The following is a 15,050-nucleotide window of genomic DNA, read 5'->3' as shown; positions in this document are numbered from 1 at the left end:
TGTAGTAACTCCTGGGCTATGGAATGCACCCCCTATAAGTATTCAAGGCTTAAAAGATTTGTCAGCCTTTGAAAGAGCCCTTGAGACATTTTTTTAGCCTGGCTTTTAGTAATCTTTGAATGTTTTTAAATTGTTTTAATTTATTTGTTTTATTGTATTTTGAAACGCCAAGAGCCTGGGAGTCAGGCAGTATATAAATAGAATAAAATAAATATGTTCCAGAGCAAATAATAAATTGAACATCAATGGAAACAACAGCTTGAACTTCCCAAAGCTCAGGCCCATCTGCGTGAACACAAAGAAAACCACCAGGCACTAGTAAGCCAGCTTGGTGTAGTGGTTAGAGTGCTGGACTAGGACCAGGGAGACCCGAATTCAAATCCCCATTCAGCCATGAAACTAGCTGGGTGACTCTGGGCCAGTCACTTCTCCCTCAGCCTAACCTACATCAAAGGGTTGTGAGGAGAAACTTAAGTATGTAGTACATTCTGGACTCCTTGGAGGAAAAGCGGGATATAAATGTAATAATAATAAGATGAAATGCTTGTACAAGACAGAGGGAGTAAAACTGGCCATTCTTCCACTTTTTTATACTCACTGGAGCCTTTAACTGAATGTCCAGACCTTCAGCCATTTTTTCTATTATGGCAGAGTATCCTGAGCTTAAGAGCGTGTGATCACCAGCAAACTGAGCAAAGAATTCATTGTGATCCCAAGAGCGTGCAGAAACCTGTAGCGAAAGCATAATTATTTTCATCTGTCACAACACTTGACATATGCATGCTGGAAGTGGGCCATTATGTGAGTAAGCTAAGCTGATCCGTTTCCTCCCCAAGTCTCGGATCTAAGCCGGCCAAGATACACCCTTCTTTTAAGTGGGATATTGATGAAAGACACCTTATCTCAAGTCACAGCTATGGAATCTCTTCTACTTTGTAACTCAAGGCGTCACATATCAAGCACTCCAAGATGGGCTGCCCAGAAGACCTCAAACACTTCTGAAGCAAAATGTTCACATCTTGCAGCACAGGTCGGATATGCTAGCTAGCATGTCAATATTAAGCAGTCAAGTAAATTACATGTCATTGCTGGTTCTGTGGAACCAGTCCACTTATTGATTGTATAGGACCATTCCACTTTTCCCCCACAGTCTATGGCCAGAACCACTTGTATAACAGTTTCAGATCTGTCAAACTCTACAAGTACTTCAACAATAGAGCAAGTCTATATGTTCAAGTTCTATACATAAACCGCTGAACTAGACTGGTTTTATGGGGCTGTGTTACCAGTTTTTTCTGTCTAACAACCTATGCTTACCTGATGGAGATTACTACCACACGCATATTCAAGGTTACTGAGGTGGAACTGAAGGACTTTCTCTTCCAGTTCGCTGAACTGGATACCAGATTCCTGAATGAAAACTTTATAGATTTCCTGGATTTTATCTGTAAGATGGGAAAATATTCAATGGTAAGCAATAATTGCTCCTTTATCTTAAAATCTCATCCTTTGAACAATAACAACTTTTTAATGTGGACTATATATTCTTGCTTGTGTTAAAATGAAGCTTGGTCAGAAGTGAACAATTCTTTGTGCTATTAATACTTAGAATATTGCTACAATCTAGCTAAACACTTTTTACATGTGATCAATTTCAAAGAGAGGTGAGTATATGCTTTTAAAAAAAATCCACTGAAACTAATGTGACTTTAAGTGCTTAACCTTGGTTGAAGAGTATTCATTGCATGGAAGCATTTTCCTTAAAAATGGGTAGGCTACTAGCAGTAGGTGGGAGTAACCTCCACCACACATACGTTGAACCCATCATTGCTGGACTTTAATCCATCCAGCAAACCTAATATGGAATGCCCTTTATTTTTAAGACTCAGAATTTCCTCCAGATTCTATGTAAAGGAAACCATAATTCTGTGCCCAGGACACACTTTTAGCTTGTAGCAATTTGGCAAAATTCTAAGGCACTCACTTGATTAAAAAAAATCTAAGTCAAATTAAAACTCCTGATTAATCAATGGTTTAAGTTTACATATGAATACAACAACAGATCTGAAGAAAAAGAAATTTTGCTTTTTCTTCCATTGGAGCACCTGCGTGTCATACAGATACTACCTAAGGAGATGCATTCCCTCCTATGTGAAAGAGGAAGAATACTTTACTAACATGGAGTCTGCCTGCCACCCATGGTACATAGGCAATAAACATTCTTTTAAAAAAAACCTACCTGATTAATCTAGAACACATTATTAGAGTCCACTTTTTACAAAGTAACAGAAATACAAAAATAACATTTTTAAACACAAGATAAAATCCATTACAAAACAAACTAATTCACAGCTATTTTAAAAAACAGGTTGCTTACCTGTAAAGGGAGGTAATCTGTTGTCAGTCATGAGAAATGGGTTACTGCACCTGCACAGGGACCTTCCGGATGGATTAATTAGCTCCTATCTGGTGCCCTTCCCTGCAGTGCACGTGCTCTGTGCCTTCCTTTTCCTGGCAGTCAGGCACCATTTTGCCTCAGTTTCTTGGAGATCCGTCTGACGATAGATGATCCACACCTTGTGATCCAGTGATCCAGGTAAGCCAGTCTTGTTCCTAAAATGCTGCAGAGGGGAGGTATGGGTGGGTCTCATGACTGACAACGGATCACCTCCAGATCATGTTACAGGTAAGCAACCTGTTTATCTGGAAGTGATCCGTTGTCATCATGAGAAAAGGGTGATTAGCTAGCTTTTACCTCCATGGGTGCAGCCATTTCACCCACTATTGAAGAACTCTTTTTGGTACCTCTCTTCCTAAGTTGGCTTCCGCCGCCATATGTAAGTCTATGGCACAGAGCTTTATGAAGGGTGTAGACCATGTAGCAGCTGCACATATGTCTTAGAAACAAAGACCAGATACATGTGCAGCGGAAGTAGCATACGCTCTCATGGAGTGTGCCTTTATCAGCTTGGGAGGTTGTTGATTCTGTAACTTATATGTTAAGAAAATGAGCTCCACTAACATTGGACAGTCTTTGTCTAGACACAAACAGGCCCTTATTTTTGCCGTTGAATAAAATGAAGAGCATCTCAGTTTGTTTAATATGTTCCATTCCAGAAGGAACCTCCTTACATCTAGAGAGTGCAATGCTTTCTCCAATCGCTTTTCGGGCTCTTGAAAAAATGATAGAAGCACTATGTTTTGATTCAAGTGGCAGTCACTACCTTTGGTAAGAAAGCGAGGTCAGTTCGCATAATCACTTTATTAAGATAAAATTGTGTATAAGGCGTATCTGCCCTTAAGGCAGCTAGTTCACTTACATGCCAGGCAGTAGTGATAGCGATTAGAAAGATGGTTTTGAGGGTCAAGTAACGTAGGCTTGTCTCACAAAGAGATTCAAAAGGGGCGTCCATCAGGGAGGCCACTACTAGAGATAGGCCCCACTGTTCAGTAGGGTGTCTTATTGGGAGGTAAAGGTTATTAATACCCCACAAGAACTCCTTGCACATTGGATGTGAAAAGGCAAAATGACCTTGCCAGCTTTTCTGCTTTGCCGAAATAGCAGCCAGGTGAACCTGCAGAGACACATTAGATACGCCCGCTTCTTTCAGGCTGGTTAAGTATAACAAGACCTGACTAATAGAGGCCTTGAACGGGTGGAACCCATGCCCTCTCGCATAAATTACAAAGCGCTTCCACTTACTCGCATAACTCCTCCTGGTGGAGGCCTAACGAGAGTTCAGAAGGATATTTTTCAATAACTGACCTTCCACGCTGTTAGTTGCAACGTCCGAAGGGATGGAAGAAAATATTTTTTCTCCACCTCTCGAAAGTAGATTGGGGTCCAGTGCAAGGTGACAATAGTCATTCCCTGTCAGTCTGAGTAGCTATGCAAACCATGGCTGGCGAGGCCACCATGGTGCCACTAAAAAAGCTCTTACATTGTCTTGTGTTAGCTTGCCTACCACTCGGGTGACCAGGGGCTGAGGGGAAAACATATAGAGGAGGCCTTTCCCCCAGTAGTGCTGAAAAGAATTCCCCGGGGACCCTTGCCCAATTCCTGCTCTGGAACAAAACCATGGAATTTTCTTGTTTGCGGTTAAAGCAAACATAGCCACCTGAAGAATGCCCCATCTTTCTATCAAACGATCTAGGCACGATTGTTTCAGTTCCCACTCGTAATGCTGCTGGTTCCTGAAAGCCCTGCTGAGGTCATCCGCCAGGATATTTTCCAGTCCCTTGATGTGGATGGCAATGAGATAAACATTGCTGGATATGCACCAATTCCGCAACTGGGTGCTCAGAGCACACAGGGAGCACGACACCGTGCCACTCTGTCGATTTACATAGGTGATTGTTGTGGTATTGTCCATTTGCAACTGCACAATCGTGTTTTGAAGGGCGCGAAAGACTTCAGCGCCAGGCAAGCTGCCATCAATTCTAAGAAATTGATGTGCATACTTTGTTGTTGCATTGTCCACAGAACCTGAACCTGATGGGATCTGCAATGGGCTCCCCAACCCATCAGAGAAGCATCTGTTGTGACACACTGCATCAGAGTTGGAGGATCGAAGGACACTCCGTTCAAAAGGTTCTCCCTCATTTTCCACCACCTCAGTGACTTTAGAACGTGTGGGGGAATGTCCAGCAGCATCCTCGGACTATCAAAGTTCGGGCGGAATGAGTGTAGGTACCACAACTGAAGATAACACATTCGCAGTCGAGTGTAGAGAACCGTAGCTTTGAATGAGGCCATTAGACCGAGCAGCCTTTGGATCTGATTGGCCCATTGTTGGGGATGATCCTCAAAGAGGCACATAAGTGCGTAGATTTGCTAGTACCTGTCCAGAGGCAAATAGGTCCTTTTTGTTTGAGTATCCAAGACAGCCCCTATAAAATCTATCAATCTGGCCAGTTGGAGTTTGGATTTGGTCCAACTGACTTGGACTCCCAAGTTTTTCAGTAGTCATAGGGTATATTGGATCTGAGATTCCAATTTCGATTTGTCAGGATTTACCAAGAACCAATCGTCGAAGTATGGAAAAACGGTAATCTCTTGTGTTTGTCAATAAGCTATGATCGCTGACATGCACTTTGTGAAGACTCTCAGTGCTGTTGATAAGGCCGAAGGGCAGAACTCTTTAATGGAATGCTAAATTTCCTATTGCAGATCTCAAGAACTTCCAATGGCTGTCCTGGATTTTGATATGAAAGTACATGTCCTTAAGATCTAACGTGGCAAGCCACTCCTCCTTGGCTAGGAACGGAAGAATTCCCTGCAACATTGTCATACGGAACTTGTGTGTATCCACATGTTGATTCAGGCTGCAGAGATAGTCCTCTGTCCCTTTTGGGGATGAGGGCATAGCACGAGTAGAATCCCTTCAGTCAGTCGGTCCACCGCACCGGTACTATTCCCTGCAACATTGTCATACAGAACTTGTGTGTATCCACATGTTGATTCAGGCTGCAGAGATAGTCCTCCGTCCCTTTTGGGGATGAGGACATAGCATGAGTAGAATCCCTTCAGTCAGTCAGTCCACCGCACCGGTACTATTGCACCTTTCCCCAACAAAACATGCACTTCTTGCCACAGGGCCATGGTCGGGTGAGTGGTCTTTACACCTCAAATCTTGGCAAAGTTATGAACCTGACAGCGTAACCAGTGTTGATAATTCTTAAGACCTCCTGGTCGGATGTTATCTGATGCCATGCTGAAGCATGGCTGGCCAACCTGATGACGCTGGGTGGCAAACAAATTATCGAAGGCATGCCATTGACGGCCATTGGTGCTTAAGGCTTTGGCTGGCAATGATGGTGCAAGTGGTGGACCGTCTCCGAGATAAAAGAGACTGTTTGATACTGTCCTTGCCAGTACAAGGGCCTTGGTTCTCATTTTTGGGGGCATAGCTCATTTTTTGATAAAGTTTGAAAGGCTTCCTATAGTCTTTGCAGTCCTGATACTTGAAACCAGAATGTTGACGGTTATAGGTCCGGTAACAGGAGAAGCCTTGGGCTGAGGCAGCAGCAGCAGAAAAATTCTTGGCCTTAAATTTCAACTTTTTAAGCGTTTCTATCATTGCATCCATAAGTTCACTAAAAAGGCCCTTCCCATAAAATGGAAGATGCTCAATCTGGTCTTTCATGTTGTTATGCAACGTGGTAGATCGTAACCAGGCATGACGCCTGAGGGAGACTGCGGTGGTCATTGTTCTAGACTCAGTGAGGTCACCTGACTTATTAAGCATTTCATCAAATTTCTTAAAGTCCTCTGGCTTCAATGTGGTAAGGTCTTTACGCGAAGAGTCCCAGAGACAATAATTATAGTGGGCCATGCGGGCTGCATAATTCGCTATGCGAATAAAAAGGCTGGCAGTGGAATAGACGCGGCGCCCAAGGACGTTGAGTTTCCTACCCTCTTTGTCAGAAGGGTTAGTATGTCATTGCCCAGACTTAGAAGATGTGCAGTCTATAACTAAGGAGTTTGGGATGGGATGTTTCAGTTAGTGGGAATTATCATTGTCCTGTATGCAGTGCAGAGTCTCTAAACGTCTTGACGTAGGCGTGGATGTTTGCAACACTTCCCATGCAGTTTTAGCCACTTTAGACCGGAAACATGGGCAGAGCAATAGGCTGCATGGATTGTACAGCTGCCATCATTTTGTATACGGGGTCTTCGAGGTTGGTAGTAGGGTGCTTGACCTCTAGACTCAGCATTTCTGCCATCTGCTGAATCATTTTGGTGTATGATTTCAGTTCTTTGTTTGGATAAGTGGACAGCTTCGGAGGAACATCCGAAGGTGGATCCAAAGGATTTTGTTGGGTGCCATCTTCCCCTTCTGTGTCAGTATCCGAGGACTCTGAAAAGTCATAAGAGGACTCAATGGGCTCAACTGGGGTCAGAAGCTCCACTGGGCAGCAGGGTGGAAGTGTATCTGGAACTCCTCCAAGGGGCACAATGGGAAATTGAGGTGGCGGCTCCAAGGGCACTTCCAATGGCACCAGCATAGTTTCAACACATTGGCTTACAACCACTGGGGCCCCAGTGGGTCGAGGAAGTAAAAGTACCAGAGGTTGTACCAGAGGTACTAGTTGATTAATGGTCCCCACTGGTTGATGCAGAATAAGGCCTTGAAGCACAAGTTGCATCTTCCACAATTAGAACTCTGCCCAATCTAATTGTGCTGCTGGTGAGAAGTTATGACGAAAACCACATGCACAAATGGAGTGTTTTTGAGGCACATTCTGTTGAGGGGGGACCAACACAGACAGTGGTTTCCACGTCAAAGTATTAGCAGATGGGACTACTGTCGGAACTTGGCAAGATGAAGACCTGGCTATTGTTCTGAAAGGGGACGTCGATGGGGTCCTAGGAGGCACATCCTCTTCTCCATCAACCTCCATGTCCAAACCGCCAGTAAGGAAACCTTGAAACGTGGAACCAGAAGGAGTACTTGTAGAGGAATCCAAGAAGTTCAGTAGGGATTTCACAGTTCCCTGATTCAAGAGGTTATCGTCATTGGTATCGAACAGCAACATCGGGGATTTCAGCAGTGTTCTAGCTGGAGAAAGAGGCAACGGTTTGTACGGTTGCGGAACAATGGTAGCCCTCTGAGAAGTTGGTAGAACATGGTTAAAGGTGCTAACTTTGGTATCGAAGGACATAGGAACATTAAAAACATAGGAAGCTGCCATATACTGAGTCAGACCATTGGTCTATCTAGCTCAATACTGTCTTCACAGACTGGCAGCGGCTTCTCCAAGGTTGCAGACAGGAATCTTTCTCAGTCCTATCTTGAAGAAGCCAGAGGGGGAACTTGGAACCTAGATGCTCTTCCCAGAGCAGCTCCATCCCGAGGGGAATATCTTACAGTGCTCACACTTCTAGTCTCCCATTCATATGCAACCAGGGCAGACCCTGCTTAGCTAAAGGGACAAGTCAAGATTGCTACCACAAGACACTGAGGAGGTCGAGAGCACAACCAATGTCGATGGCACTAGAAAAAACTGAGTCGATGTAAAACTTGCTGTCGGTACCGATGGAAGTGTCAGTGTCACCATATGTGTCGATGCCGACAGTGGGATGAATGGCCCAGAGAGCGTTACAGTTGAGGATGGTATCCACGGGTCTGTCAACAGTAAAGGTGGCGATACTGGACAGTCGATGGCGAAGGCATCCTCGACCTTGATGAGTGGGTCAACTTTGACTTGTGTTTTGGAGGTGGTGATTCACTATCTGATGTAGCATGATGTCACTTATGTATCTTATGCCCAGTGTCGGTAGACTTGGGTTTCTTGAAGACAATTTCCTAGAGATTATCCCTCGGGGTTTGAGACTGTGCATGCACAGACTCTGGGTTGGACACTGAGAGGGTAGATTTCAGCCTGGTGTCAATCCCGAGATCAGTGTCAACTCCGGCCTCGGTGTCGGCGGATGCAGTGCATCTCCATACAGCGTCACCCTGAGGTGCAACGCTTCGAAAAGGATCTACAAATCCTACAAGAAGGTGGGACATGTTGTTCATCCAAGCAGAACAAACAGAGATCATGTTAATCAGTCAAGAGTAGTTTAGCCCTACACTGAGAGCAATGCTTAAATGTAGTCTTTTCACTCTCAGTCATGTCTTCTCCAACAGCAAAGCCGTGGAACCGTGACAACCAAGTCCAACGTCCAAAATCCTAAGAATAGTCAGCTCACAGTCCGAAGTCTGAAACACTGAAATATCTGTCTGAAGTAACATTTTCTTTTCTATAAAATGAGGAACAATAAACCACAGGTCTCAATGCATCAGCAGTCAAAAAGAAACTGAGACAAAATGGTTTTCTCAACTGCTGGGAAAAGGAAGGCACAGAGCATGTGCACAGTAGGGAGGGGCATCAGAGAGGAGCTGATTAATCCATCCGGAAGGTCCCTGCGCAGGTGTAGTAATCCATTTCTCATTATGACAACAGATCACTTCCAGATCTACAGCTTAAAACAGCAGTAGCAAATATAAAATCCTATTGTTTCAGTCAATTAAGTGCTACAATCCTAATGTATTCTGATTGCAATATTTGTATTTTCATTTTGCAAGATATGGAAACAAATCTAGAGTCAATATTACAGTACTAAGTTTTAAATAAAGAGTAGAAACTATCACAAACAACTTCTCTGAAAGCTCCACTGGAATTAATAGATTTTTCAGAACACATATGTAGTTCTGCCCTGCTCCCATTCATTAAAGTGGTACTGCGCAGGAGAAGTTTCTAATGGATTTAATTTAGCATTTCAGTACACTGAAGAGAATCCGGAGAACCCCATGCACACACTCTAAGTGTTTCAATGAACACATGGAGTTGTCGATTTTCTCTTCCCCTGGCAATCCTCATGTCTAATGGGATGGCAATCAAGAGAGTCCCCAGCATTTGTTGATGTTGGGGGGGGGATGGGGGTGGCAATAGGAGGAAGAAGGTGACTGAAAAGTCCTGCTGTGCATTTTGAAGGTCAATTTTAAAAGCAAATATAATGCAGGGACTGAAAGGAAAGTTGGTACAAATTTCTGGTACAGGAGAACCATTATCCGTGGTGGTTCCATTCCGTGGTGGGGCGGGGGTGGGATAATGAAACTGCAGATAATGGGGCAATAGGGCAAAAATGGTGCAAAAGGGGTGCCGAAAACAGGACCAAAAATGGGCTGAAAGTGAGGGAAATTGGGGGTAAGGGAATGCCCTACCACACTGTATGTATCCCCAGCTGTCCAGCAATGCCCCCAAAAGTTTAAAACAAGTCATGATTTTTTCATGAAAAATCCTCTCTCTCTCTCTCTCTCACACACACACACACACACACACACACCACAAGATGTCTCCTGTCCTCAAAATGGCAGGCGGAAATGACCCAACCTGCAGATATGTGAGTCTTGACTTTTTTAATGCAAAAATATTTTGCGAATACCAAGGTCAATTGGCAATTACCCAACCGTGGATATGCGAAACTGCAGATGCCAGGTCTGTGATTAATGCGGTTCTCTTGTACTATAACAACTTCAGCATTCTTTTGTTCTTTTTAGAAACAAAAAATGTTGCACTTAAATTGTTTCTCCTTACCTCCAAGAGGAAGATCCTGATGCTGATTTTTATCCTTTCTCCAATCTGCTACAACATCAAGGATAGCATTAAAATGGAAGTCCATGCGTTTATCTATAGTAGGGTCAGTTATCCTTCCACCTTCCTGGATTAAGTCACACCTCTCTCCAAGTTTGTGCATTTTAATACCCAGCTTTTAAAAGAAAGGATTACAAGGATGGGAAAGTCAGAGAGTTACTGAACGATTTTCAGATGTTCGGTTAACACACAAACAAAAAGGTAATTAATTTGGTTAACAAAAAAACAAAGTAATAGGATGCTGCTGTAATGAAGTTTTCATACTTCTACACAACTCTTCTGACTAGACCACAAACAAAAACAAATTAAAGATAAAATGGCTTCATTGCGTACTTCACACTATGGGGATCAGGATTATTTATTATAATAAAACAGTTACAGATTTAACCTCATCAACTATGTAGAGTCACCATTCCAAACAGCAGGTTTTAGAGGTTTTAAAAGGCCACAAGTTGTTTTGAGCAAGAAATTGCTAGTTTCTGAGAATCTGTGAGCCAACTGGTCATTAATAGGGAATCTGGTATACCTAATTCAGAGCTATCATATCAGAGAGAGAGAGAGAGAGAGAGAGAGAGAGAGAGAGAGATTAAAAAAAAAAGTTCAATCAATGGCAGTGGCCAACATTTTAAAATAAATGTGAAGAACTCCCTGTTCCTAAGGAACTATCTGTTTCTAAGGAAGGTAACCATCTTTTCCTATCCCATTCCTCCTCATGATCCTGTGAGGTAGATCCTAAATGTTACTCTTTCAGAAATGGCGAGAGTAAAGCAATGCATTCAAGATTCAGCTCCAACCTGGATAGCTTAGGTCCAAGCTCATCATGCTCTCCCACTGGTTCATAGCAGCCTAAAAAAATTTCTGTGAAATGAACAGATCTGTGTACAGTTATCGATATGCTTCATAATTGCAAGGTTTCCATCAATAAGAATGCAAACCCACTTGCTCACACATTAGTGCTACTGGATTGTTGACACAGCCATTAACGATCTGCGCCCCTTTTCCCACAGTGAGTCCCTTGAATGTTTTGTCGTCCCACACTCGCCCACCAATTCTGTCCTTTGCTTCAAGCACAAGCACCTGCAACACAGAGAAAGAAGAATATTGACTAAGAAAGATGGCTGTTTCAACAACATGATCACCTAGAGATTCCAAGAGACTGAAAAAAAAAAGTCACTCTACTAAGAATTTGCCAAGCTTCTAGGAGAATTATCATTACCGGAACCTGCAGAGAGTCCTGAACCTGGGACCTTGGAGGGTCAGGGAACGGTTGTTTATAAACCAGAAATCTCCTCAAAAACAAGGGAACATAACCAAACAAGCCAGCCAAGCCTGCAAGGCTCATCAAACTGCATAAGCTGCAGCATGTCATGCAACCATGTACCATAATCACCTTCAAACCAGTCCTGGTTCTTCCGTCTCACGGCAACTAAAGGTCTGCTCCCTGCCACAGACAATTGTGCCTCACAGACCCTGAAGCAGACCTCTCCACAATCAGGTGGCAAGAGTCCAGTCTTAACAGAATAAAAATATGCCAGAAGGAGAGAAACAGAGGAGTATTAGAATACTGTTTTATCTGAACAGGTCTTACCTTAATTCCAAAGTTCTGAAGTTGCCTCGCAGCTGCTAATCCTGCTGGACCAGCCCCAACCACAATTACAGATTTCTTTAATGAAGGAGAAGAGAAAAAAATGAATAAGACAACTTTTAGATGTTTAGGCACAAATTGGATCACTGCACACAATGATCTAAAACTAAGCACATGCACCTCAATTCACATTGGAAATTTTTCATAGATGAGGACAGGCATCCATAATGAATGCAATGATCTAGCTTTGTAAGATAATTCTTCAACAACTCACTCATCAGCATATAGGTAAAGGCTATTGCAAACAAAGTTTCAAGTGTTTGGGAATTTGGTTGCTTGTGCCCATACAACGTAAGTAAGTGGCACTTACAGCTGCCATTAACTCACAGTAAATTCCAGCCAAAAGGAGAATAAGTGGATGCTGTGCATGCTATTTTAAGTCAACTGTCTCCTGCCCTATTCCTAATGTATGGGTTCAACAAGAAAAAAAGCTACTAATTTTTTAATCTGAGATAAAAAGATTTAAGGATCAAATCTGTTCATCATCACTGTTAAATCTGCACTTTCCCTACCCCCGTTTCTTTCTCCACTAATGGAACTTTTGAATTTAAGTTTTGGGAACTTCCCTGCTTTTGAGGCATTGGAGAGGACTACAGCTAAATACGGTACAAAGTACTGAAATGCAGAGTGAGGATCTTGTGGTTTGAAGGGAAAATAAAAGGATAGTCTCCCGAGTTTTGCATCATCAAATGGGTTTGCCTCTTAATCTGATTATTCTTTGGAAGCAGTCCATCTGAAGAAATATCTGGACACTCGGTAACAAGCTTCTCAAAGGAGTTTTCTCTCTTTTTGCCTGCCTGCCCCCTCTCCCATCCAAAGTTTCTAGAACTAGTTTATTAGTATGCTGAATCTTAGAATACCTACACTGTGGTAGTCTTTGGGAAGAAGGGGCTGGGCCGGATTAACTGACAAAATCCCTGTATTAATCAGGCCTTTTCTGGTCATAAAATGAAGAATCCGCTCTGTCTCCCGAACACAGCGAATACGCACAAGACCTCGGACAATGATGTAATGAGTACATTTCTGAGGGGTTAAAGGTTCCTGTATTGAGAGAGCAAAAAGGACAAGACCTTGTTAGCACAGGCAAGAAACTGGCCTATTCAAGCCACAGGGCAAACTGGGCTGCAAATAATGAGATTTAGCTGCTAATCATCCAAGTCCAAAAATAGCCACTCTAAAATAACCTCCCACAGTCACTTAAGGCCATTTACACTCTAAGACATGGAATTATTCTGCAAAACAATCCCATCTGAAATGAGGATAAGAGACTGTTCTTAGAACTGAATAAAATGTCTGAAGCACACAACCTCAGAAGATCCACAGCTCCTGGCCTATTCACACCCCCAGAGCTCCCTGCCTATTCACACTTCCCTCATCACCAGCATGTGCTTACATGTGTTTTCCTAGAGGCCACAAGGGTCTTGCTTCAACCATCCTCTAATGGAAATTCCCTCAGCTGCTGAATGTGTTTCGGGGGCGGGGGAGGCAGAGGAGAGTAGGAATGGAGAGTGGACTTGCTCTCTTTCAACTGAGCAAGTTGAAAGTATAGTGTACTGTGTAGTATACAGTGTTGCAAGGTCTGCTGTCCATTTCCTTAGCTCCACATTCCCCAGGCGTTTCCTCTCCTTTTTAAGGGGATGGAGATATATGAGGACACTACGTTCTTCTGGCACTTTTCTCCACCATCTGTGGGCACGCCATAGTTACACCTAACTGGGACAGTTCTATTGCAGGACACTGCCTCACCTGTGTGTGTGGTGTTGGGGGACAGAAGCCTATATCCCTCCCTCCATATCCCTCCTGCTCTACAAGATTCCCCATTCCTTCTCATGAAGAGGACAACTAAGTACATGCATTCTTTGCACATGCAGAGCTGCCACCTCCACTGAAAGAACAAAGTAATCTGTACACGGAGAAGCTCCCATGTGCACATTATTGTGGACAAGGCAATTTTGATCATGCCACAAAGACATAAGATGGGCAAAATGTAAGAAACATCCAGACAACCTTCCTTGGATTTGGATTAAATATCCTACCAAGAGTTAGATTGTTATTTGATAATCCTTTGAAAATTTGTCAAGCTTTCAGTCTTGCTTACTTTGCAGTTTGTGTACCACAGAGCCAAAATGAGGTTTCTCAAAGCCAAGTACATGGTGGGGTCTCGGGAAAATTCTGGAAACTCATAGAGTTCGTCTAGTTCCATTACATCTGGTCTTACACACAGTGCTTTACCACATTCATTGGGTTGATAGAAAGGCTGGAAGTACTTGTTCATCCCTGAAAGATAATAAAGAACTCTCAGTGTGGTTCAATAAATGCTCAGCACCTAGATGTGTACACATGCAGTATATTCCTTTTTTAAAAATCTATTCTAAATATTTTAAAACTATTAAAAATGAAATCTACTTAGTGCAGTTGGCTGCCTATATAAGGGAAAGGGGGAACCTATTTCTTAAAATGACATTCTGCTACTTAAATATTTGTGATCTTCACTGGTCTTATCACTGCCTGACGGCACCTGAGACAACATATAGCAAATGAACCAATATGCAACTCATTTAATAAAATAAAAGAATGAACTATATTTACTAAAGTTTTAGCATGACCTAATTTTCTAACAGAAGAATCAAGGGCCTCTGTGAATCCAACATATCTACTATACAACATAATGGTTAAACTGTGAAGCTTTTAAACATGGCAAGGCTTCATGGAAAGTGCTTAACCACATAGCAGTTGCCATCTTATTTAAAAAGGCACTGGCCTTTGCTGCTGGTCTAACAGTGCATACAAATGGTCTATTGCACATGACAAGTTGCTTTTACAATGAGACAGTAGCCACATAGAACACCTGCAAAGTACTGCCCACGCAACCTTGTCATGTTTAAATCACATCTAAGCGCAGAATATTCAGGAGAGAGAAATAAAGCATCCATGTGGAAATGGAAAGGAGGCCTTACCAGCAATAGTAGGTGGAGTTTTTAAGTGCTCCATCTTTACTGTGTTTGATTCACCAAGCAATCGGTGAGTGCTGGTACAAGATGGACTCATGCCTACACAGTCCGGATAGTATGCAGACAGCAAAGGAGCAGCCACACTGTCTTTCAGCAATGGAGAGAGAATGAGCATTGAATACCACCAGTGATCCGAAACTTCGGCAACTCTCTAGAAAAGAGCACAGGGAGTGGGGGTGGATCAGAAAAAAGAAAGGCTTTGCTCTCCTGACTCCTCCCAAGTCCTAATTATAATAAAAGCATTGACATAT

General features: G+C 42.9%; 1 protein-coding gene across 6 annotated transcripts in view; it reads right to left on the bottom strand.

The window, feature by feature from the left end:
• The window catches only part of KDM1B (lysine demethylase 1B), a 47,056-nt gene that overhangs the window by 12,052 nt on the left and 19,954 nt on the right, over nucleotides 1-15,050 (bottom strand). For all 6 annotated transcript variants that reach the window (XR_008306454.1, XM_053247437.1, XM_053247434.1 and 3 more), the window contains 8 exons: nucleotides 14,746-14,950; nucleotides 13,887-14,065; nucleotides 12,653-12,829; nucleotides 11,732-11,806; nucleotides 11,083-11,220; nucleotides 10,087-10,258; nucleotides 1,318-1,445; nucleotides 599-730 (listed from right to left, as the gene is read on the bottom strand). Coding sequence is in view for 5 of the 6 variants with exons in the window: in XM_053247437.1 (XP_053103412.1) it covers nucleotides 599-730; nucleotides 1,318-1,445; nucleotides 10,087-10,258; nucleotides 11,083-11,220; nucleotides 11,732-11,806; nucleotides 12,653-12,829; nucleotides 13,887-14,065; nucleotides 14,746-14,950 (1,206 nt within the window). In the remaining variant the exon portion in view is untranslated. The remainder of the gene's footprint in view (nucleotides 1-598; nucleotides 731-1,317; nucleotides 1,446-10,086; nucleotides 10,259-11,082; nucleotides 11,221-11,731; nucleotides 11,807-12,652; nucleotides 12,830-13,886; nucleotides 14,066-14,745; nucleotides 14,951-15,050) is intronic.

Source organism: Hemicordylus capensis, chromosome 4 (assembly GCF_027244095.1).
Source record: "Hemicordylus capensis ecotype Gifberg chromosome 4, rHemCap1.1.pri, whole genome shotgun sequence".
Classification (NCBI taxonomy): Eukaryota; Metazoa; Chordata; class Lepidosauria; order Squamata; family Cordylidae; genus Hemicordylus; species Hemicordylus capensis.
Note: the sequence above shows the minus strand (reverse complement) of the source record. Positions and strands in the feature narration are given on the sequence as shown.